The sequence below is a fragment of the Anopheles arabiensis genome, chromosome 3, assembly GCF_016920715.1.
Source record: "Anopheles arabiensis isolate DONGOLA chromosome 3, AaraD3, whole genome shotgun sequence".
Classification (NCBI taxonomy): domain Eukaryota; kingdom Metazoa; phylum Arthropoda; class Insecta; order Diptera; family Culicidae; genus Anopheles; species Anopheles arabiensis.
The window spans coordinates 75,942,083-75,965,463 of record NC_053518.1 but is presented as its reverse complement, the minus strand read 5'-3'; the positions used below and the strand labels follow the sequence as shown (position 1 = coordinate 75,965,463).

The window sequence follows — 23,381 nt, the reverse complement described above, 5'->3', positions numbered from 1 at the left end:
ACGACTTTGGACAATACCGGACGACTCCGACTCCGGACGACTCCGACTCCAAGAGGAACCAGTGGTTCAGATTTGCCACAGTCTACATCGGATTAATAATAACCAGAGTCGGATCGGAGTCGAGGGTGCGCTCCAGAGAGCACATCACTAGTTGGGAGAGCGATGCATGGAATCAATGTTGATGAAAAAAGGGCCCTCAGCCCTATCGGTGGACCGGCCTTCTATATCTCGTAGTTGTAAGAGGGGGGAAAGCGCATAGCGATGCTTGTTTTCTTCCGTTTTAACTAACGCATTCCTTTTTACTCTTCTTCTAATTTGCAGGCCACGATCGGTATAGACTTCCTCTCGAAAACGATGTATCTAGAGGATCGAACAGTGAGATTACAGCTGTGGGACACGGCCGGCCAGGAACGGTTCCGGTCGCTGATACCATCCTACATTCGTGATTCAACCGTAGCAGTAGTGGTGTACGACATTACAAGTAAGTATTGAAATGGCAGGGCGAGTAGATAGGCTCCCCCTTTTCTCGGAGGGAGAAAAACGATTAATGCAAACGTCTTTTTGACCGAGCATATTTTAGTAAGACTCGTCTCTTCCCATTTACTCGCATGAGTGTTGCTGGTACTGTTGCTCCAAGAACTCTGAATGCTTTGATTCATATCCATAAATCATGCAAGGTTTTGGTTGTGCTACGAAGACGTCTGGTGTCTCACACCGTACACCATTATGACCGAGCAAGAAAAGTCGTTCGGAAGATGACGTCCGTCGGAGGAAGTGCTGCTTGCGATTTATTGAGATATTCCAGTGACCTTTCTGCTGTCGTCGTGCAAGGGGCTATGGACTAACATTGAGTCATCCCAGAGCAACCTCAGGGGTTTGACATTTTCGGCGTTTTCAGTATGTATGCTTTTCACATCACTTCTTGCGCTTTTTTGCAGGGAGAGAAAGAGAGCCCGTTGGGCAAGTGCGCGCCCACTTGTTGTTTGTTTGGCGTGCAATTACGACTCAAGTGCACGCTTGCTGCAGAGGTGGAGTCTCATAGGAGGGCCTTTTTTCTTTGCTCTACACGCTTGTAATGTCGCAAGAACTCTCACCACCGGGAGAGGGCAACGGTGCGTTTGTGCGTTCGTGCTGATTGGAAAATATCTTTACGGCGAAGAGCGCAACAAATTGTTTCCCCGTTGGCGCTAGGCACACTTGTGTGGAAGGCTTCTTATCACCGTTGACACAGTTAGGTCTGCCTCGAGTGGTAGCGATTGCCGTAACTCGATTGGTAATCGTAAAATGGGCCGCCGTGCTTTACAATGGGTGTAACTCGCAATACTTTAGAAGCAAGATCTAGAAATTTCTCTAAATTTGTGCAAATTACTTAGTGATTTTGGTAGTATTCAAAGAATTGGTTCAGAGGCGTCAAACTGTTTTGTTGGACTCGACGTAATTCTATTTAATTATTAAGTTTATAGATATTATGTTAAGATTAAGATTTTTGACGGAGATGTTAGATCAAAACTGGAAGCGTTGTGTGTAAAAGCAAACATTTCAATGCTGCAATTCCTGGTTTCCGATATAATCGATATATCGATTAAATTCAAAATTGCCCACATTTTGTTTTGGAATCGGACGAATGTTTAAACAATCCACTCCAATTCTTCCCACGCATCATTCCACAAACCTGTTGAACCAAATGATCCATATCAACACCTCCAATATATCTGTTAGTCATACTCTCCCCCACCTCCGGACATGACGCCCTTCGTAAATACCTCTGCTCTCGTGCGGCGTCATGCGCTTGGCGTACAGTTTTATTAAATTTATATTTTTTTCCACTGACTGAAAGTGAAACATTTACCCACAAATGCGGCGCGTGTGGTGTGTGGGGATGGTGTTACGCGTGAAGCGGTCAATATTGTCCAAACTTATCACGCGGCTATGGCTCATCGGTCGGCAGATGGATAGGACGCTGCGATTCAATTAGTTTCGCCGTGTGTGTGTGACTCAATCGGTCACGCATCAGCAACGATCAATTTCACGCGCTTTATCATCCTGTCATTGCACAACAACATTTTGATGATTCGCTCGCTTACGGTGTGGCACTGTGGCCCGATAGAGACTGTGTCACTGTTTTATGACTTGCAGCTTCTTCATGGAGCGTTTTTTTTGCGTAGAAAAGTTATGAGAAAGATGCAGACAGTGACCCGACGTGTCATCAAATGCACACAGTGACACCAACAAAAAATCATTACGCGATACACCGCTGGCTGTGCAATAATGGCATGTCTTTGGGGGAGGATAAATAAAGCGAAAAGAAGTACAGAAGCGCCTCTCCCTCTTTCTCTTTTTCGTTGCAATTTTAAGGATAGGTCAAAATGCATTCGCTCGTGTTCATTCGTTCGTGTCCAGCTGGGCGTCCAGTGCACACTTTCGTTCGCTTTCGTGTGCAATCGAACGTGTGTGTGTGTGTGGTTAAATTTAAACCTAGAAATACGCTTCGACAGGCCGGCCTACACGCCTCCTTGGACGGCTGTGATGTGCACTAACCACTTCACTGCAGTGCGGCGTACATCCGCGTGGCTTTCTGTGTGGCAGCGCTGCCGAATCGATTTCCGTTTCCACCAGCCACAGTTGTGTTTGTGTGTGTGTGTGAGAGAGCTCCACCACACTTAAATTGGCGGTAGGACAAGCGCTTATTGGTGAGGAAGCTCCGACTGACCCTTGGGGCGCTCCTCACCCAATGATGAGGCCAATCCCTTATAGCCCCGTACTGTCCTCTAATGGGCATCAAATCCAAGCTAAATGTGACCGATGCACGAAGCTAATGCAAATGCGGTCGGTAGGAGGTACCGCCGGCGGTGAGAAGATCGAATGAATAAAATGATAATGAAAACTGCCCTTTTTCCCTTAAATGACTCTTGTTCGGGGCGTTTTTCTTGGTCACATCCCACACTCTGCTGCTCTGCTAGTGCCGTGTCCTGCCTCTGCTTTGTGCAGTGTCTCTAAGCGGTGTCGATTCAGATTTCATTGCTTCGTTTGTGAATGAGTTGCTAATGAATTCTTTGGCCGTCGCAGCCACCGCAAAGGGCTCTAGTGCGGACTGTGCAGTGCACAGGATTAAAGGGAATTTGAACCCCGTCTCAGTTTAATCGATTTGTAGTATGTAGGTTACACCACTTAGTGTTGAACACTACTGTAAGCTCTCTGGAGCGCACCCACGACTATAATCCTACTCCGACTATTGTTAGACGGATTCCGACTGCGGCAAAATGGGAAGCACTAGTTCCGCCCGGAGTCAGAGTCATCCGGAGTCGTAGTCGTCTAGATCGGAGTCCTTTGGAGTAGTCCGAAGATTCGTTCGGAGTCGTCCGGAGTCGTTAGGAGTCAGAGTCATTCGTAGTCGTACGGAGTCGTCCGAAGTTTTCAGAAGTCGTCTGGAGTCGTCCGGAGTCGTCCGGAATTTTCAGAAGTCGTCCAGAGTCGTCCGTAGTCGTCCGGAGTCATCCAGAGTCGTTCGGACTCGTCCGGAGTCGTTTGGAGTTGTCCGTAGTCGTCCGGAGTCAGAGTCGTCCGTAGTCGTCCAGAGTCGTTCAGAGTCGTCCAGAGTCGTCCGGAGTCAGAATCGTCCGGAGTTGTCCGGAGTCATCCGAAGTCGGCCGGAGTCGTCCGGAGTCGTCCGGAGTCGCCCGAAGTCGCCCGAAGTTGTCAGAAGTCATCCGGAGTTGTTCGGAGTCGTTCGGAATAGTTCGGAGTCGTCTGCAGTCAGTGTCGTCCGAAGTTGTCCATAATCGTCCGAAGTCGCCCGACGACTCCGGATGACTCCAGGCGACTCCGGGCGTTCCTGGACGACTCCGGGTGACTCTGGACGACTCTGGACGACTCTGGACGACTCCTGACGACTTCTGACGATTCCGTCTTTGGGCGACTCCAGGGGACTCCAGGTAATTCAGGACGACTCCAGACGATTCTGAACGACTCCGGATAATGCTGAGCGGACCTACCTTCCAGAATCGGTTTCGAAATTATCGGAGTCGGATCAGAGTCAATTCCGGATTTTTGCCAACTTTACCCATCACTATTACACACTACGTTCGATTGACTGTTGCAACGATAAACCGACAGCACACTAGGAAATTCGAGCTGTTCAACTATTATTTAAATTGTTTTGTACTTCTAATTGATTAGTTGCATATATTGAACACTTTTTATTCCCTCCCTCCCTTACAGACGCGAATTCATTTCATCAAACGTCGAAATGGATCGATGACGTGCGAACGGAGCGCGGCAGCGACGTGATCATCATGCTGGTGGGCAACAAAACCGACCTTTCCGACAAGCGCCAGGTGTCGACGGAGGAGGGCGAGCGAAAAGCGAAAGAACTGAACGTAATGTTTATCGAGACTAGTGCGAAAGCCGGCTATAACGTTAAGCAGGTAAGGGCATTGGTTTGACAAGCCTGCAGAGAGAGAGAGAGAGGCTTTTGCTAATTCATTTGCTCTTCTTTTTTGTTGTAGCTTTTCCGAAGAGTGGCCGCCGCCCTGCCTGGCATGGATTCGACCGAGAATAAACCACCAGAAGACAGTATCCTTTTAGCAAAGCCAAATGATCATTATCGTCGTTTCCATTGCAGCTTCAATGTTGTTTTACAAGGAAGCCGCAAAGCAAACGAATGTATATTGGGCCATTTCCATAAAATAGCTCATTTCTTTTCATTCACTTTTTTTCATATTTTCATACATTTGCTTTTGTTTTTCTTCTGTTTGTCTCTATTGTTTTGGTTGTTTTGTTTGTTTGTTTGTGTTTTTTCCTTAACATTTTACTTTCTACTCCTTCCCTGCCTTCCCAACCACCACCATCAGTGCACGAGGTTGTGCTGAAAGATTCGCCAAACGAAACAAAAGACCCGGAAGGTGGCTGTGCCTGCTGAAATCGCGCTCCCGGTACCATCCCCCTCCTCGTCTGCGTACCCAACCGGCGCCACGGAGAGACAACTATTTTTGAAAGCATTATGATGATAACCCGTTACTACTGCTACTACTACTACTACTACTACTATTGACTGTACTATTACTATTCTACTGCAAACTACTGCTAATATAACACGACTGCAACACGGACCAGCGTTTTTCACCATTACGATTGATTGTAATTTTGCTTATTTCGCTGTGTTAAGCCGGCCCCCTCCCCCCTTCCCCCTCTCCTCGACGGACTGGCTCTTGAACTAATAATGAGAGTGAGGACACGGACACGGACACACATCCCTACGAACGGCGCCCGAACTTGCAGTGCAGTGTTTAGTCTTTTTTTCGTTAGTTTTGTTTTGTTACACGTTTTTTCCGACCTATTTATTTTGGTAGCAACAAAAAATAATAATAATGGAGCGCAGCAGCATGGTGTGAACTATTTCTAAGTGGACGGACACAATTGTCGCGCTTATTATGAAATGCAGGTGTTGTGGGAGGGATTTTGTTTTGCGTAAAAATATGAACAATTGAGCTGCGTCGGGGCAGCTTATTTTTTATTCCATTTCTCGTTTTGATTCTTTTCCCGGTTGTGCCCCTCTTCAATCAGGTCAGTCAGGTTTGCGTTAGATTATTGCAAATAAATTAAGTAGCTTATTCACTCCCCCACGGCGCTGTGTGACTGCAAATGCAATATATACACGTTTCCGATATGATAACTCCTTCCAGAGAGGTGAATATAGAAAGAGCGGCAATATTATTGTGTATAAACTGTTGCACATCGTCAGACTTATACCGACCGAGTACGCTTTAGTTTTGTCTCATTTTATTCACTTTTTGTCCACACACATACACACATATACATCCACAAAACACAATAGAAAAATTGTTATAGAACGAGCAATTATTCCCACAATACACCAAGACGGAGACTCCGAGCCGTCCCAGGACAGCTTAACAAGGATGGATTCTATGTAGAGACGCGAGGAAGACATTTTGTAAGATTTATACACACACACCCATAGGAGACTTGTACTACTACTACTGTTGCTATTTACTATTACTACCACCAGATCGGGGGGTCACTTACTCTATTCTTACTTATTAACGTTTTTAAGCATAAGTTGTTAGGAAAGTAAATAAAAGCAAAACCCGCAGTAAAGTCTATTCTATTATGACGATTTTGGTTTTTATTTTTTACGACCCTTTTTTCTTTTCCTTTTCCTTTTTTTTTTACTGTTAACCTTTAACCGTTGTCTTACAGTGAACAATAATGCGAAAAATGTCCCACTAACGTACCTCTAATGCTCCTTAACCCATGCAAACCAAACGCTAACCCCCACCACCATCACTACCACAACCTTACAGCCGTCGATCTGCAAACTCAACCATCGAACTCTGGCGATCAGCAAGACTCGGAGGGTGGCTGCATGTGTTAAGAGCACATGCTCCCTGCACGCATCTGGATGCAAACGAGAGGAAACAAACTGATACTCCTAATTGTGTAGTAGTGCGCGCGGGTGCCGCAGCAACGAGAGCGAAAGAGAGAACGAGTGCACGCGCCGCAACATCCCGTAGCTAAACTCTGTTAGTCTTCATTTCAAGCAAAACATACGCAACGAACGTTCGTTCAACAATCATCGACGCGCACGCTTTGTGAAGAGTGTTTTTTTTTTTTGTTTTTTCGTTGCGTTTTTGGTCCTACTCGCGCATCCAATCCAATGGGTGGACAACGTTTTGGAGGGCTGTATATGTTAGTGGCGAGTTAGTGTATCGTTTTGGTTACTCTTTACCCTCCTTTCTGCTCTACTCTAGATGCAAAGAGAAAAAAATGAAATGGCGCTTTTATGCTTAGGACCTCACCTGGGAGGACCTCCTCTCCCATATTTGCCTGCCTGAGTGTGCATGAGTGTGTATGGCTTTATAGGAGCGTGTAGTGTGTGACGAGTGAGAATAGACGGACAGAAGAACGCTGGCTTCATCACACAACACTAGGAGGGGAAACAAAAGCTTAAAACAATATTAGAAACACACCGAGAAGCAACAAGGAGAGAAAAAAAAGCACAAGAACCGGCGAAACGCATAGCGAACGATTCAATTAGCTGCAGTGTAGTGGTACGACTACATGCAAAAAAAAAAAAACATTTATTGCATGCCAACACGTGAGTTAGCAGAATAGCGAAGAGGCAAGGTTTTTTGGAGTCAGAAAAGGATTGAGCTAAGGAGAACCAAGAAGGATTGGTTGCAGTAGTTTAAAACAGATTTCATAGTACTGCATTAATATGAATGAGCAGCAGGAGAGGATGATTAAAATGATTTGTGAAAGAGAATGTATTTTGTAAATTTTTTGGTTTCATTTAAATTAATTTAAAATCCATTCAGTGGAAGGATCAGTTCATTAACTGTTTGGAATTTAATTATTAAATTTATGTTTATTTTATTATTTTTTCTTTTCAATACAATCGTGTTGCTTAATGTGTTAGAAACATTCAACACCCTTTCGGTGGTTCGGTAAATGGAACTGGTAAACACATTACTTAATGCGCCAACGCTAACAACTCCTCCACTGCCTAAAATCATTCAAACACAAGCAACCAACTCATTCATTAATCACTAAAAACAAGAAAAAAGTTGTAGTAGTAAGCAAACATGATGGAACGATAGAGAGAAAGAGAGAGAGAGAGAGAGAGAAGAATTAATCCATACACCTAACCAAAAGCGTTGTCACAAAGTGCGCCAGAAAACTTGCGTATGGTTTTACCGCGCTGCATGTTATATCTGCTGCTTCAACGTGTGTGCTGCTTGTGAAAGGGATAAAACGGCAGTTTGTTTGGAGAAAGATTTAGCAAAAAAAACCGATGACGTGATTACTAGATAACGGTATATGAAAGAAAACTGCAAATAAAAAAAGGCAACACAAAATATGCACTAAACCAACCAACACCATCACAAGTCCCCCCTTTCCCAAGTAAAACACACACAAAGACACACAAGATCATTAAACACTCTCAAAACCAACCCTTCGCACATCTAAGCTGTAGAACAAACAAAACACAACAAAAAACAAAACAAAATAAAAAGAAACAGGAACACAACTATACGAGCGGAATGATGCAAAAACAAAAGAAAAAAAAACGCAAAATAAGAAAGTTTCTCTCTTTCATCTTCAACTCTTAAATCTAAACCAATTATTACTAAAAAAAAACAAAACGAAAGTGAAAAAATACAAGGAAACAACCAGAAACGGTGGGCTAATGGGAAAAGTTGGAGTCTGTAAGTTTTAGACACAGGAAAAGAAAAGGGGAAAAAATTAATAGAAATCAAGGCATGTTTCTTTTTCTTTTAGAAGAGTCAAACATCGGTCGAAATAAATTGCAGCTAAAACAAAACAAAAAACGCGAATGTAAAGGATAAGAGAAGATGAAAGGAAAATTGTATGAAAAGAAAACCGAAACCGAATAACTCTCCTTCTAATGGGGCGCCCTAATACAGATGATAGGAAGTGTCGTGTTTTGTATCGTCGTTACGTTCCGGTTCGGTTTCTCCTTCGCGCTACAAGTAATGAATTTGTAAATTCGGCTCATTTTGTAGCATCTTTTTTGGGGGTACGTGTAGGAACCGTAAGAACAGAAAACCAGATAACCAAACTAATGGATATACACTTTCTACTACCAAATACCAATGACTTTACCATGCAAACCAAGCTACTATTTTAACAAGGAAACACACACTTAATGGATGATTCATTCTAAAGCGAATATTTGAAAGAGAGAGAGAGAGACACGAAAGCACCTTAATAGAGGGCACAGCAAAACGAGCAGACAAGAGACACAAAAACACTCAATAGTAACACTAGGCCCTTCTCCCTTCCTTTTCCCATCTTCCCGCGGTCCGTGGTGTTATCCGCTTTCTCATCCCGCAAGCAGAATATGGGGTTGGACAAATAAACACAACAGCACACAGCAACTCCTCGCAACTCAAATCATACATGCAAATTTGCTACAAAAAATGAAAATAGTACGACGAGCACACACACACACTCATACAACCAATACATAATTATCACGCATTTTGTCATAAACAAACACTTAAAGAACAAGAAAAACAATCGAAGAAAAGCATGATAGCGGTAGGATGTGGAGCGCAACTTTAGCAGGAGGAGGTGCGTGTGGGGGAGGCTGGTGCCTATTGATGGATGGAATGATAGGACGCGAAGGATGGTACTTGAAACAATCAAATAAAGCAACACCCTCAAAGAGAAAGAGAAAGAAAAAGAGAGAGAGAGACGAGACAGGCAAGGGACGAGACATAGAGACGGTTAAAACTTCACAAAACCTCCGTGGGAATAATAAAACAGCAACTACAAACCAAGACACACAGTACAGAACACATTCCATGGGATAACAACATCCATATTAGTCGCTTTTCATAGTTAAAAATAAAGAAATCAGAAAATATGAGTATCGAGTCCTTTAATTGACCATTTGACCCGGTTCTATCATCTTATTTTCGTTTCATTAAAAGTACATACTCCAGTCGTCATAACTGGTGATCCTTATCAACCCTTGAATAGGTGGAACATTGGTTCAAGACTCATTTGCAAACAGAAATACCACGTGGAATATCCTCTATTTGACTTCAACATTGGCTCAACAGCCATTACAGTAATCGGTTAGATCCTAAAGCATCTTGGTTCGCATCATGTTTAACATGCATTCTTTCATGCATGATTTTATCCTTAACAACCTTTTTCTTGGAAATCTCCTGACAGACGAGCAGGAGGTGATCGAAAGGTGGAAGTGCCACTTCGAAAGACACCAGAATGGAGCAGAGGCAGGAGAGGCTGGCGCAAGTGGCAGAACAATGCAACCATCAGAGCAGTAACATCAGCGACAGCATCGGTGCAGACGACGAAGTGCCCCCACCATCTCTGGATGAGATTACCAGCGCCTTCAAGCAGCTTAAGAGCAATAAGTCTGGTAAGTCTGGACCAGAAATACATCAGCTGATCGTGAAAGTCTGGGAGCAGGAGTAACAACCGGAGGAGTCGAAGCTAGGTGTCATTCACGCAGTCTGGATTTTTACAGGCGAGAGGCTGGATTTCTCGAACTTTAGAGCCATCACAGTCCTTAATGCCGCCTACCAGTTCCTGTCCCAGATCCTGTTCTGCAGACTTGCGCCCCTTGCTACAAATTTTGTCGCCAGCTACCAAGCTGAGTTTGTTGGAGGCAAATCCACCACCGACCAAATTTTCACTCTACGGCAGATTCTCTAGAAGTGCGGAGAGCGCCAGATCTCTACGCACCACCCTGTTCATCGACTTCAAGGCGGGCTACGACACCATAGACCGGTATGAGCTATGAAGCATCATGCAGCGGTACCACTTTCCTGGGAAGTTGGTCCGGCTGGTAGAACGAGGTGCAGTGCAAGGTGAGAATATCGAATTTGACTTCAGAATCGCTCGAATCTCACAGGGGTCTGAGGCAAGGTGACGGACTCTCCTGTCTGCTCTTCAACATCGCCCTGGAAGGTGTCATTCGAGGCGCGGGGTTAGACAACGACATCCGTCCGACATCATCGGCAGGACAACAGCGAAGATGTGTGAGGCATACACCCGACTCAAACGCGAAGTAGCAAGAATTGGATTGAAAATCACGGCGACGAATTACCTGCTGGCCGCAGACTCAGACCATCTGGAAAGCAGTGTATTATTTGATGGCGACAGGAGTTCTCCTATCTCGAGACGGTCGTTACTTCGGACAACGACATCAGTAGCGAAATGACGCATTGTTCAGGGGAATCGGGCATACTATGGGCTTCATCGACTGCTGAGATCCAGAAGACTTCAAGTCAGTGGCGGATTTTCCTATAAGCGGACTGAGCGGCCGCGGGGGGCCCCGGCTTAAAGGAGGCCCCGAGCTAAACCTCCACATGTTAGTTCACTTTTATAAGCGATTGATTTTTTGTTATTAATGCACAAATAATCGGAAAACTAAATCATTCTCAAAGTAGTACATTCTTACAAGTAAGTGTGTGGAATGTGTTGATAACGTTTATAGCAATTAAAAGATGTTACGAACTTTGGAGATAATTTTTGAAGGCCAAAACAAATTTTACATGCTTATGCTTATACAAACATACTTATGGGACGATTAATTTATATTGTTTAAGAACTTCCTAAGCGATCTCGATTGCAAAGACGAAAAGACTACAAATACGCAAGTGCAGGATAATCATTGTCGGACGCTTGGATTTCAGACACATGTCATGTATCTGTGAAACAGGAAATCACACAAGCTTTGTATAGTGGCTTTCTCAGCTCATGTATATGAATGAGCAAACAAATGTATTGCAAACTCTGCTATAAAAATACAAAAGTATAAATGAGTACAATTCAGATTTTTTTGTTTGGTTTTCCCGATATGCCTTTATCTAGATATACCTAAATCTGTACTGAAATTCTCAAAGTCTGGAGTTTTGATAACTACAGTTTATAATTTCATTGTTCATTGATTCATTTCAATATAAAAGACTCTTAGCTTAGAAAAACGACCTAATGCGTACTTGTGTTGAAAAACTACTACAGAGATTGAAATGCTTCTTTATATCAAACACTAGTAACACTAGTATAGCTAGTATTTGAATATAGTTTTGATTTTTGCACTACCGGAAACAACGAGGATGCACATCCTAAAAATATGCAAAATATGTTAGCTTGATTACACTAAGACTATAGATGCTATTTGGGCCGGTCTGGTGGTACAGTCTTCAACTCGTACGACGTAACAGCATGCCCGTCATGGGTTCAAGTCCAGAATAGACCGTGCCCCCATACGTAGGACTGACTATCCTGCTACGGTAACAAAAAGTCACTGTAAGCCAAGCCCACTTCACTAGTGGGTACAGGCAGGCCTTTACCGACAACGATTGTTATGCCAATGAACAAGAAGATAGATGCTCTTAAAATAATGAACTAACTGCCATAAAAAACGACAGAAGAAAATTAATCCCTAGCGAAATCAGGATAACATATTTGGTATTCGTAACAAGATATTAAAAAAATGCGATATTATTTTCTGGACTTTTAAGGAAACCAGGGGCCCCAACTCTATCCCCTGCTTAGGGCCCCGAGATGGATAAATCCGCCTCTGCTTCAAGTCCGCAAGAAATGTGAGATATATCGCACATTGATTCTCCCGGTGGCCCTCTGTAGACACGAGTCCTGGACCATCCGAGCGAAGGATGCCTCAAGAGGGCGTGTTTGAGCGACGCATCATCAGGACCATCTTTGGTGGTGTGTTCGACAATGGAGCGTGGAGGAGAAGGATGAACCACGAGCTTGCTGAGCTGTACGGCAAACCGAGGCGAAGGCTGGCAGGATACGATGGCTGGGGCACGCTATGAGGATGCCAGACTCATGCCTGACCAAGAATGTGTTCGACAGTAATTTCCAGTCCGGCATAAGGCGCAGGGGAGCTCAGCGAACTCGAAGGCTGGATCGGGTGAAGCAAGACCTGAGGGAGATCGGATGTCTACATGGATGGGAGGCTGCAGCCAGGGACCGAGCATCCTGGAGAATGATTGTGGATAATTGAGAGAGAGAGAAAGAGAGAGAGAGAGAGAGAGAGAGAGAGAGAGAGAGAGAGACAATATACACTGTTTTTTTTAATTAACACGAGATCAGCAACCAACTCATGTAAGTCCTTTTCCCGCAATTCTTGATAAAATGAATCTAAGGATAGGCGTTGTCTTTAGCCAACAATACTTTTTTGTATGCATCGATTGAATGTATCGAAATGTATCAAACAGTATCAACTAGACTCATAAAGTCCTCTCTTTTTGACAGGGCATTGCTTAAATCCACAAAACATCCTCCCCTAAGCCGAAAATAATGATATTAGTGTGACTTTTCCAAAATTGAACTTAACGGACTTACACCCCCTGTTTCAAACTACTCGAAATGCGTTTCGTGGAAAGTCCGTTCGAGCAGCTCAGCTGTCAAACTGGTGGTTCAAGATTTTTGTTTTGTTTAGAAGCTGTCCAGCAAGAATGTAAACAAAACAATCCATTCGGAGAAATACACTGCCAAACTGTGATTTTCTTGGTTAAATTTAAGTAAGTTGGTAATTGTGTTATTTGCTCTTCCTATTTGCAAGTGTTTAAAACAACACCTTTCTTTATTCAAGGGCTAAGGCAAACGCTAGAAACGCTTCCTCGGCAATGTCACCGAAAGTGCAGCGATGCTCGATATGTGGGACGCTCGAGACGGCGAGATGGTACCTGCTGGACCGACGATCCATCTGTTCCGACTGTCACGACGTTCAGCTCAATCCCCCACTAGATTCGCGGGAAGAAAGATCCCCCGAGCCGGAAAACCGACCCCAACAGTACGAAGATCTCATGGAAGAGGATGCCCCACCCGCACGAATAGACGCTTCTGCTGTGCAGCACTCGCCCGAACGCGCCTTGCTTGAATGTCCGGTAACACCGAAGAAAGTGGACGTTCCCCAACCCAGCGCAGAAGGACAGGTAGATCTCGAATCAGGCGCCGACGGCTTCGTTGGCATGGACGAGCAGGAAGAGCTGCACGATAGCGTCCCACCGGTGGGAATGTTTTCGCCGCGCCGCTTGCGCCGTCGCGTCTGTCCCGTCACCCGGGTGCCGGCACGGCGCGGCACGAAGAAAAACGGCCGCACGACTAAATCGCGCAGAGCGCTGACGAAAAAGCAGCCCACGAAAGCGCCGCGCGAAACGGCCTCGACCAGGACCGTCTCGAAAGTGCTGCAGGACAACGTGTGGTACCAGGTGGGGGACATTGTGTCGATGCTCGATACGAAGGATAATACGTACTACGCCCAGATCCGGGGCCTTATCGTGGACGCGTACAATGAGAAGAGTGCGGTGCTGACGTGGCTGCTTCCCTCGACCGTCAGCCCGCCGCCGAACGAAGGGTTCGATCCGGCCACGTATATGGCCGGGCCGGACGAGGAAGCACCGAGGCGGCTTACGTACATGCATTTTGTCATGAACGCGCCGGTGAATTACTTTCTCGACCGGAACGAACCGTACCCGCGCCCGGAGTGCTACGGACCGAGCAACACCACACAGTGCGACAATCGGAACTACGTGTGGGCCACCATGGGGCGTTAGGGGACTGGTTTCGAGTTAAGCCTAGCGTGCTAAGCAATCTACTTTAGTAAGGAAGAATACAGTTGAAGTAAGTAAAAGTGCAAATTTATTGCCCAACAGTGCGATGAAATCATTCGAAATTGGTCGCCGGCAGTATGTAGTTCACGAACGCGTGCTGCCGCATATCGAACCGTATGTTCAGGGCCTGCTCGTGCCGTATGTTTGCCGTCATGATGACGTCGTAAAAGTTGATCGTCTCGAACAGGGCCGCCAGCTTCTTCGTATCCACCCGGCAGCACGCCTCGGACAGGTTCGTTGGATTCGAGTCCGCGTCCGGTCCCGGCTTGTGTGCCGGCACACACTTGAGATTGCGGTAGTGGCTGGCCACCGTTACCACCTCCGTTTCGACTACGAGCGACAGCTCATCGTTCGTCGTAGCGTACAGCGTCACCGTTGGCGCGAGGTTTTTCTTCTTGTCCAGCAGTCCGCGCAACGATTTGCCCGCTGGCATCGCGATCGACAGGTCGTACTCAACCTCGAGCGGTATCGCGTACTGGTTCCATTCGCTGCGCGGCACCACCGTAACCGGTATGGCGTGCTGTATCTTGGGCGTCAGCACGTCCTGGTCGTTCGTGATGGTGGTCGACATTTCCACCGCCAGGCAGGGCATGTGCGTTTTGATCAGCTTAAGCTTGATGTACTCCACCGCGTTGTTGCGCACGTAGGAGAGGGCGCGCAGGAAGCTCGCCGCCAGGCAGGTCATGTAGATTTGGTTGTGCTCGGTGTCGATACCGTCCATCAGGTACTCGGAGAAGAACCCGTCCCGCAGCGTCGCGTCGATCTCGCACCACAGGTACTGGCCATCGTACGCTTCGGATTCGATCTGCAGGAGCAGCTTGCTCGGCTGCACGTTGATGATGAGATTTTTCTGCATCCGCGAGAAGGTGCTGATGACGTTGAGGAACTCCTTGATGTTGATGCCATCGTTCATGACGGCACGGAACTTCATTGCGGTGGGAAGTAATGTCGGAAGAAGGATGTGCACATGATTCTACGGGAAGGTAACGGAACAGTTTGTTGTTTTTTGTAAACAACGGTTATTTTGGCGCCGGTAGAGAGGCATGGAAATCACCAGGTTGGTTTGTCAGCGAATAACATGACAACTGAAAATGTTGACAAATCGGAGATGTTTTTCCATAAAAAAAACTAATTTACAGAAATTTTGGAATATTATAAACGAAAAATATACTTTTTTTTACTTTGCTGTGTAAAAACATTGAGAAGAATGCAAAAATAATGTTATTTTTCTGAATTTGCCAACCAGACAGTGCGATGACACACCGTCCCACGTGCAACAAGCGTTCAACTCACTTGCCATAAACGCACGCCAAAAACCGATTTGCACGAGCCCGTCAACGATTCAAATCAGTACGATTTTGCTTCTGCTGGCGAGCGTTTTTGAAAGTCCTTGCTAGGGTTCAAGGTGGCCGCCAAAAAGCTCGCGCTGGTGTGCGATTGTGTTGGTGGACAAAATTAAAAAGTCCCAAAAAATAAATAAACTGCAACTCCTCCCTCATTGTTCTCCCCCCCCCCTCCCCCCAGGATTCCTTCATTTCTTGTGTGGGAGTGTCTTATTTAATTTAATTTTAAAATTTAAATTCAACCCAAATACGTAAAAAATGAACTACGTTTCATGCATGATCAACATTTTCAACCCCATGTATTTTATGAAATTAATATGCGATGTGGTCGCACAAGTGCACCGCTCAAATAGACATCCAAAGCGCCACGGATTAAGCTTAAACGACTGAAAAATCGAATATCCATAGAAAAAAACAAAAGCTCCATAGCTTCGTTGATTTGCACAATACCCAAGTAGCACAATCCTGTTAAGAAACCGTTAAAAGTATGCCTAAAAGTACTACTTTTAGCTTTCCATACAGCAGTAATTCCGGGGCTTAAAACACTGCGTAACGCATTCCTGGCTTCGTCAATTTTTCGTTAAAAATTAGAATTTAGCCGGTATTTTCAACGAAAAAGATCAAAATTAACGAAAATATCGACAGGGATGGCTGTATTGCTGTTTCTCTTTCTATACGAATTTTCTAGATCTTCGTTAAGTTACAACAATGGGTGTTATTATTTCATGGAATAAATGCATAAATGCAACACAAATGCTTTTATTCGACATTTAATCATTTTGCCGCTGCATATTGTCACTGTATCACATAAGTTTCATTCATTCCATGGGTTTCTTCCATCAATTAAGCATGGAGGTTAGCTGCAGCCGTGGACGGAAAACATGATGTCCAAACGCTATCCGAATCGAAAATGCTGCGAAATATAAAACTTATGTAGCTCATGTGTAGAGATTGGTAATATCGATACACTGACCTGTTGTAAAAGCATGATGATACACAAATTAAACGATAGCTGATAGAAGTTGTCGCAGACGCTTGGTTTTGTTGTCATCTACACACAATACACAAGAAGCTTGACGAACTTTTTGACATCAGAAATGGAGGCGCCATGTACGTGACCATGTACAGTATGTCTCAAAAATTATCATCATCAAGAGTATATTATTTTGTACAACAAATATTTTTTTATAAACATTTATCTCATTAGCATATCCTTCATCAAACTCATTGCATATAATATTTAAAAATTTGAAACATTATTTTTTTATTATTTTTTTTTATTAGCACCGTAGATTCAAGTGAAGGAAAAAAGAAAAACATATTTTACGTACCATTAAACAAACAAATATTTTGTTGTGAAAATAAATGCGCATTATTACATAAATAAGAATAAAAAAATAATTTTCCGAATATTGAAACAATGAAACTGGTGTATATAAAATTTGAAAAACACTGTGTGTTATATTGGCCCGAATCGAAAAAAACAGGGTAACGGAATACGTCGTTATGCTGTAACGCTGACAAATGTCACATTCTCTTAAGAAACTCTATTTGATTTTTAAGGGCTTTAAAACACTGTTAATAATCAAATAAAGTTTCTTAAGGCTACTTGGGTAGATGGCGAATTACAACCCAAGCGCCACAGATTAAGCTTAAACGACTGGAAAATTGAATATCCATAGAAAAAAAATGAAAGCTCCACAGCTTCATTGGTTTGATCAATAGATGGCGTATTACAACTCATCAATATATTGCTATCCTTTTCTTGCAATGTGTTTCGACAATTTTCATCTTATCATGACCTATATAGCCATCTAACTTTCTGAGCAAAAATCTACATGAATGGTCGTGTGGTCAGATACGTGGGTATCAACACCAACGACCATTACTCAAATCTCACTTGCTTCAGTACTGGTGGTTTCCATTGGAGTTTAGTATTTAAACAATCGTTTCGCCGTTCTTGTTCTAGCGATGCATAACTTCAATGCGAAACCATACAACAGTACAGAGGAAATGAGAAAGCTCTCCTCCAAGCGAGGAAGCTCAACTGGTTGGGGTATCCCACAAACAGATGGCGCCACCAGCTTTTTTGCTATTTTTAGAATGCATGAGTCGTTTGCCGTCTGCTAAACGAAGTCTTTCTATATTCCGTTTAGGTAGAGTGCTTGAGTCGTTTAGAAGCCGTTTAGTGGTCGTTTAGTGGATTTGTGGCACTTGGGATAGGGCAACAACGTCGCGAGCGACGACATCTCGAGCGACACAAAGTAGCTCAATTTTGCAAACAGAGCTACTAGTCTCGTGCGACATTTCTGCTTTATAAAACAAGCTACGCAAAGTGAAAATTTGAGCTACATTTTGTCGCGCGATACGTTGTCGCTCTATACCTATTTGAACGGTCACTTTGAAACGAGCACTGTAGGTAACGGAAAAGGAAGGAAAAGGGAGAGCAATAATGAGCGAGCTGCAACGATACGTCAAAACGTCAAAAACCCTCGCCATGTTGTACGGGTAGAAACTGTCAAGCCGAACCCATCAAAAACCCTTCATTCTCTACGGCTCGCTCTCGCTGCTGGAATTGGAGGAACAATAATTCCGGAATTTATTTCGTTTTCTTGCATCGGAAGTGATCAATCACGGTCGTATGCGTACGTGTGTGCGTGTGTGTGCTGAGTCAGCAGCGTTTGTTTCGGACCAAACGGCACCAGCCCAGCTTTAAGCCCAGTCGTCCCTGGTTCGTTTCCGTCAGTTCTGGTCGGTGTGCTGCTGCAAACCTTCCCCGTTTCCCGTTTCTCATCCGGCTGTTCGGGTCGCTCTCTCGCTGGTCTGCTGGTTTGCAGACGAAGCAAAGTGACCGCCGCACAATCTCGCTTCCTCCTTCTCCTCCACCTCCGCGCTGCTTCAACGTCGTCGGGTGGGGAGCGAAAATCGACCAGCCTTTGTGGGCTAGAGAGTTTTGCCTTCCCTGCTTTTTGGCTGCCCCGTAGGCTGTGCTGTGCCTCGGCTAACACAATAGGAAAAGTCTACGCTTGGCACCGTCGTCGAAGCAGGAAGCATCGCAAGAACACAGAGAGGTAAAGGGGGAGCGTTCGCCTTTCGTGGCCAGCGGTAGCGTAATTGCTTCCCGGAGTGTGTTGCCGTGTGTTTGTGTGTTTGTGAAAAAAAAAGCGAGAGGAAGAAGAAAAACGGGCACCGGAAAAGATAGATAGCTCCTCCACCCCTCACAGACACACACACTTCTCCCTTCCATGGCTCGCTGTGCAGTAGTGCTGTATGGGTGGTAGACATGAACAAAAATGCACGAAAATCTAAAGTGAATCATCAACTGGCTTCAAAACACAAGACGCGTGTGTGTATGTGTGCTGCCTGTACGTGCGTGCGTGTGTGTATGTGAATGTGGTGTGCTGGAACAAAAACGCGAATCCCGTGAGCCATGCAGAAGACGAACATTCATTGTTATTAGTACGCCCTGTGACAGTGTGTTGGGCCCTCCACACACACACACACACACACATACACACCCATACACATGGAGAACGCTCTCGCATATATCTACGGCGTATAGCGCTGGCGCTACCAAATGCGTATTCGGGAAGCCATCATCAACCTTCCTCCCCCCCAGACTCACCCACTCGAACCACAGAATTCTTTGCTCTCTGACCCTCTTCCAACCTCCCGAACCGCTAGCCAACCGCAGTTGGACACACACACACACACAATCACAGGTCGCAGAACAAGATAAGGGAAGAAGGCAAATTAGTACCCGTAGCGTGTTGGGTGGTGTGGGGAGGAAGACGTTCGGGCACTCTCCTTCCAGAACGACAACGTGACCCACGGATTGCTTCGGACCCACACGAACGCGACCGGATCGTGATTGTTCCGCGCTCGTCAAATTGCGCCTGTGATTGATTGATTGTGTGAGACGGTGGAGGGGGGGGGGGAGGGGGACTTTTTTCCTTCTTTCCTCTCGTCCTCTTATTTTGGCAAATCTCGTCCCATCACGCGCCACTATTCGAGACAGAGCCGGGGGAAATCTCACGCTCCTTTTATTGTCGGGAGTGACGGGACAAACGAATATAATATAATAAAATTAATATAATTATCCCACATGCCGTACATTGGCCTTGCTCACCCTGCATCGGGGGGGGGGGGGGGGGTTGAGCCTCGCGAAATCAATTGATGAACGTTCAATCGTTTTGCAGCAGGCGTGTGCACACCTCCTCTAATGCCTTCGCTGCTGCCTCACTGTCAAGGCGACGGGCAGCGTCGTAGTAGGCCCATGCAACACCGCTGCTGTGTGCGTATTCTTCCCCCTTCCCCCGGTCGTTATCACGAGACAGACGACGGGTGTGCTCGGATAGACAGACCTACCCCCCAGCGGGGGGAGTGGCGAAGAAGGTATCCGGTAGAAGTGGCGCAACTGATTTGAATTTTTCTACTCCCGTTACTGCGACAACAAGCTTTGGTGAGAAGAAGGAAGAGGGAGGAGTAAGAGCAGAAGGCAACGGGGAAGCAGCTTGGGCGGTTTGTTTAATATTTCTCCAACACATTTGTTGTTATCTGTTGGCACTGCTTCCACTGCTGCGGTGTTATCCGTGGCTTCGCACAGGCTTCGTTTGTTTACCGCACACGTGTACGCAGAATCGCCCCTGTACGCAGAGAGCAGTAGCGCAAAAGGAACACGCAGCCGAGTGTCCCTCCAGGTTGTCTCCGAAGGGGGGGGGGGGGGTTTGTGCGGAGCGACATTTCTATCCGATTCCGGTTACGGGGTTTGGAATGTGGATGGCGAGCGAGCGTGAAGGACGAGAGGACTTGAAGATTCTAGTGTATCATTCGTTTTCAAGTTTAATGTGTGTGTGTGAGAGAGAGGGGGAAGAGGTGGGCCTGGAGTGATACGGTCTTAGAAAAGTATTCAAGTGTGAGAAAATATGTGGCCGGGGGGGTTTTTTGTTTCGGAGGAAACACATCTAAATCAGTGCGAGGAGTGGTGGACATCGAAGGCGAAACTGTTTCACTGGCGCCATGCCGTGCTACTGCCATTCTCGTTGGCTTTGCTACTGATGCTGTTTTGAATTAAAGGTGAGTAAATTCAATATTTAACTGTGGGGGAGCTCTATGGGATCCTTTTAACTACTTCAAAAGACTTGATAGATATTAATGGAAGTTTTAAATGTACAGGATGTCCCCGTGATACGCGGATGCCTCTTATATGACGTGTCTGATTTGGCTCAACCTTTGTCAAATGCAAATTAGATTCCTTTTTGGTCGAATTGTCAGATTCTTTCAAAGAGATACAGAATTATATTTCTTCAATATATTATATTTCCTACCGGAAGGTAGGTCCGTTCATGATCCATGATCCGGAGTCGTTCTGAATCGCCTGGAGCCGTCCGAATTCGCCCGGAGACGTTCAGAGTCGTTCGGAGTCGTCCGGAGTCGTCTGGAGTCGTCAGCAGTCGGACTTCCAAAAAAAAGCCTTGTATACTAAGATCACGCGCCCGGACGACTCCAGACGATATCGGACGACTCCGTTGCCGGTCTACTTCGATCGATTCTGGATGATTCTGAATGACTCCGACTCCGATCGACTCCGGGCGACTCTGGACGACTCCGGACGACTCCGGACGACTCCGGACGACTCCGGACGACTTCCGACAACTCTGGACGACTCTGAACGACTCAGAACGACTCAGAACGATTCTTATTCCGGGTGACTCCAGACAATTCCGTATGACCTCGGACGACTCCGGGCGACTTCGGACGACTCCGACCCAGACGACTACGACTCTGGACGACTCCGACTTCGGGCGGAACTGGTGGTTCCCATTTTGCCGCAGTCGGAAGTGGACTAACAACAGTCGGAATAGGATCGAAGTTGTGGGTGCGCTCCAGATAGCACATGACTAGTCTGAATCATTTGAAGTAATTGATTCAGTGGGTAAAACCTACCAATTTCTCCAAAACAACTCAAAATTACCTTCAGTTTGGTTGGAAACCGTCAAATTCGACTTACTCGGAAATTTTAGATGTACCGTTTCTTCTCGGTGGATCTCGCGGACAATCTGTTTAGATTTTTCCCTAATATCCAATATCCATACTTATCCTCTGATTTAATGATTTTACTTTAAATCGGATGATTATAAAGGTAAAACATGGTCGCACTGAGATCCGTCAAACGGTTGTTGGAATAAGATATATGTTTCTGTGTCTTTCCAATGCCTCCGGGATAGCTATTAAGCATTTACGTCGCTTTTATGGACCAGAAGGCTGTCCGGCCTGGCGCTATCCTAATGACGTGACAAATCTATGCGAGACTGACTAGACCAGTGAGATCGGGCAAAGTATGGTCTGCGGGCATTTAGAATTTGGCTCTTTGGGCCACAAAGTTTACCCGACCACTGAACTAGACCGTTAGCAGCTATCTGTGAAGTGTCTGATTGTCTTCTTCAAAATCTTATTCTTGAGAATGGAACTACCGCAAATGTCATCCCAGTTGGCAATGCTTTGACGTCCGGCGACTCCACAGTGTGACGTCGATATCAAACCGTCGATATCAAGCTGTCGTCACCACTGTGCGCCGTTGCTTGCAAAAGATAGATTTAACAGCAAATACTATTATCTATTCCAAGAAGTTTCCAGCACTTTATGTTGTAATGTGTTTTCTTTTTCAACGAAATCGCTCGTTACGCGAGTACTGTTTGCATACTACCGGCGTTGGTTCGTGCGGTCGGCTAAGTGTTTGGTGCGTGTACTGGATCTTGATCTATTGGAATCTTTAATCAATTTCCATCGCCTAACTACATAAGTATATGAAAATCGTTCAACAACAAACCGGCTCGTCTGCTAAAAGCTTCTCGTATCGTAAAAATCTTCGTATCAAATAAGTTTTTCGCTATGTGACGTGCGCCAGTATCAAGATCTTTGTTTGATTTTAGGTACTGATTCCTGAAGTGACCTGCTATCAAAAAATGCAAGGAAGAAATGTCTTGTAAAGAAGAATATACAGGAGCTGAAGGGGGGTAGATTGGATGTAGATGTATTATTTAAATAGGCGAACGAATATCAACACTAGGCCTAAGAAATGTCCCCCAGTTTGTGGAGCTATCTTAAATCTCTTACAACATCTAGTGAGTGTGAAGACCTCTCGTTAAATATTGTTATCTTATTTCCAGTTACCGTATAAAGAGGAAAATAAAATATTTCCTCGAAATAAATAAATATAAATATCTTTCTACAATATTCATTAAAATGTTTGACACTTTCCTCCATTGTCAAGAGGACCTGTCTCTCTTTTCCGCTTACTCTTTTACACACACGCTTTGTTACTTTTTGGGATTTAAATTAGAAGCTTTTCGGCAGAAACCACTACAAACGGCTCGTTACCACGAGTGAAGTATTAATTAAATCTAAATACTTCGTTCGGTCCGGGGGGCTCATTATTCAACGAATCGAAACAGTCGAATTGATCGTTTACCCACCCACTGTAGCTTCTCCCCCCAATTGAGATACCCAACCAACCATTTAAACATCCGGTGCCAGGTTTTTGATAGTTTCCATGGATCTTTTTAAAATCCGCACAAATTGATCGAGTTGTGTGCTTTTGCTGTGTGCTGCTTTTAAGCGCATCATCTACTGCGGAGTTGATGAAGCGAAGCGTGTGCTTCGGTCGGGGATCTAAAGCACAAACAGCCTTTTCATCGGGAACAACCGCCGTACGTGGTTTGTTTTTCCCGCGACAGCGTTTTTCCCGGTATTTTGCCATCATTAGCTCTCCCCCCGGAACATTCCTCCTGGTCCTGCTTTTTCCCTTTTTGGATGGTGCAGAGATGCTGGTAGCAACTGGAAGAGTTTTGTAAAATATATTCCGCATCGCGACAACACA

General features: G+C 45.2%; 4 protein-coding genes across 15 annotated transcripts in view; 3 read left to right on the top strand and 1 right to left on the bottom strand.

Annotated features, from left to right (window-relative positions):
- LOC120901282 (ras-related protein Rab6) overlaps positions 1-9,412 on the top strand; it is a 31,199-nt gene extending 21,787 nt beyond the window's left edge. For 4 of the 5 annotated variants that reach the window (XM_040309012.1, XM_040309009.1, XM_040309010.1 and 1 more), the window contains 4 exons: positions 322-481; positions 4,219-4,424; positions 4,506-4,572; positions 6,321-9,412. In XM_040309012.1, the coding sequence (XP_040164946.1) occupies positions 322-481; positions 4,219-4,424; positions 4,506-4,572; positions 6,321-6,391 (504 nt within the window). In that variant the 3' untranslated portion in view covers positions 6,392-9,412. Of the gene's footprint in view, positions 1-321; positions 482-4,218; positions 4,425-4,505; positions 4,573-4,850; positions 6,128-6,320 lie in introns of those variants that run through there. The other variant, XM_040309013.1, reaches the window with a different exon arrangement.
- A 3,518-nt stretch (positions 9,413-12,930) lies between these two features.
- Positions 12,931-14,186, top strand: LOC120903898 (GATA zinc finger domain-containing protein 1-like). The gene is made up of 2 exons (XM_040313564.1): positions 12,931-13,067; positions 13,139-14,186. The coding sequence occupies exon 2, from the start codon at positions 13,173-13,175 to the stop codon at positions 14,100-14,102; it is 930 nt and encodes a 309-aa protein (XP_040169498.1). The 5' UTR covers positions 12,931-13,067; positions 13,139-13,172; the 3' UTR covers positions 14,103-14,186.
- On the bottom strand, positions 14,165-15,371 carry LOC120903899 (checkpoint protein HUS1). The gene has a single exon (XM_040313565.1). The coding sequence runs from the start codon at positions 15,088-15,090 to the stop codon at positions 14,212-14,214; it is 879 nt and encodes a 292-aa protein (XP_040169499.1). The 5' UTR covers positions 15,091-15,371; the 3' UTR covers positions 14,165-14,211.
- A 2,661-nt stretch (positions 15,372-18,032) lies between these two features.
- The window catches only part of LOC120905120 (arrestin red cell), a 71,020-nt gene continuing 65,671 nt past the window's right edge, over positions 18,033-23,381 (top strand). For 3 of the 8 annotated variants that reach the window (XM_040315867.1, XM_040315872.1, XM_040315865.1), the window contains exon 1: positions 18,034-18,573. The gene's annotated coding sequence lies outside the window, so the exon portion shown is untranslated. Of the gene's footprint in view, positions 18,574-23,381 lie in introns of all 8 variants that reach the window. The other 5 variants (XM_040315870.1, XM_040315868.1, XM_040315869.1 and 2 more) reach the window with 3 other exon arrangements.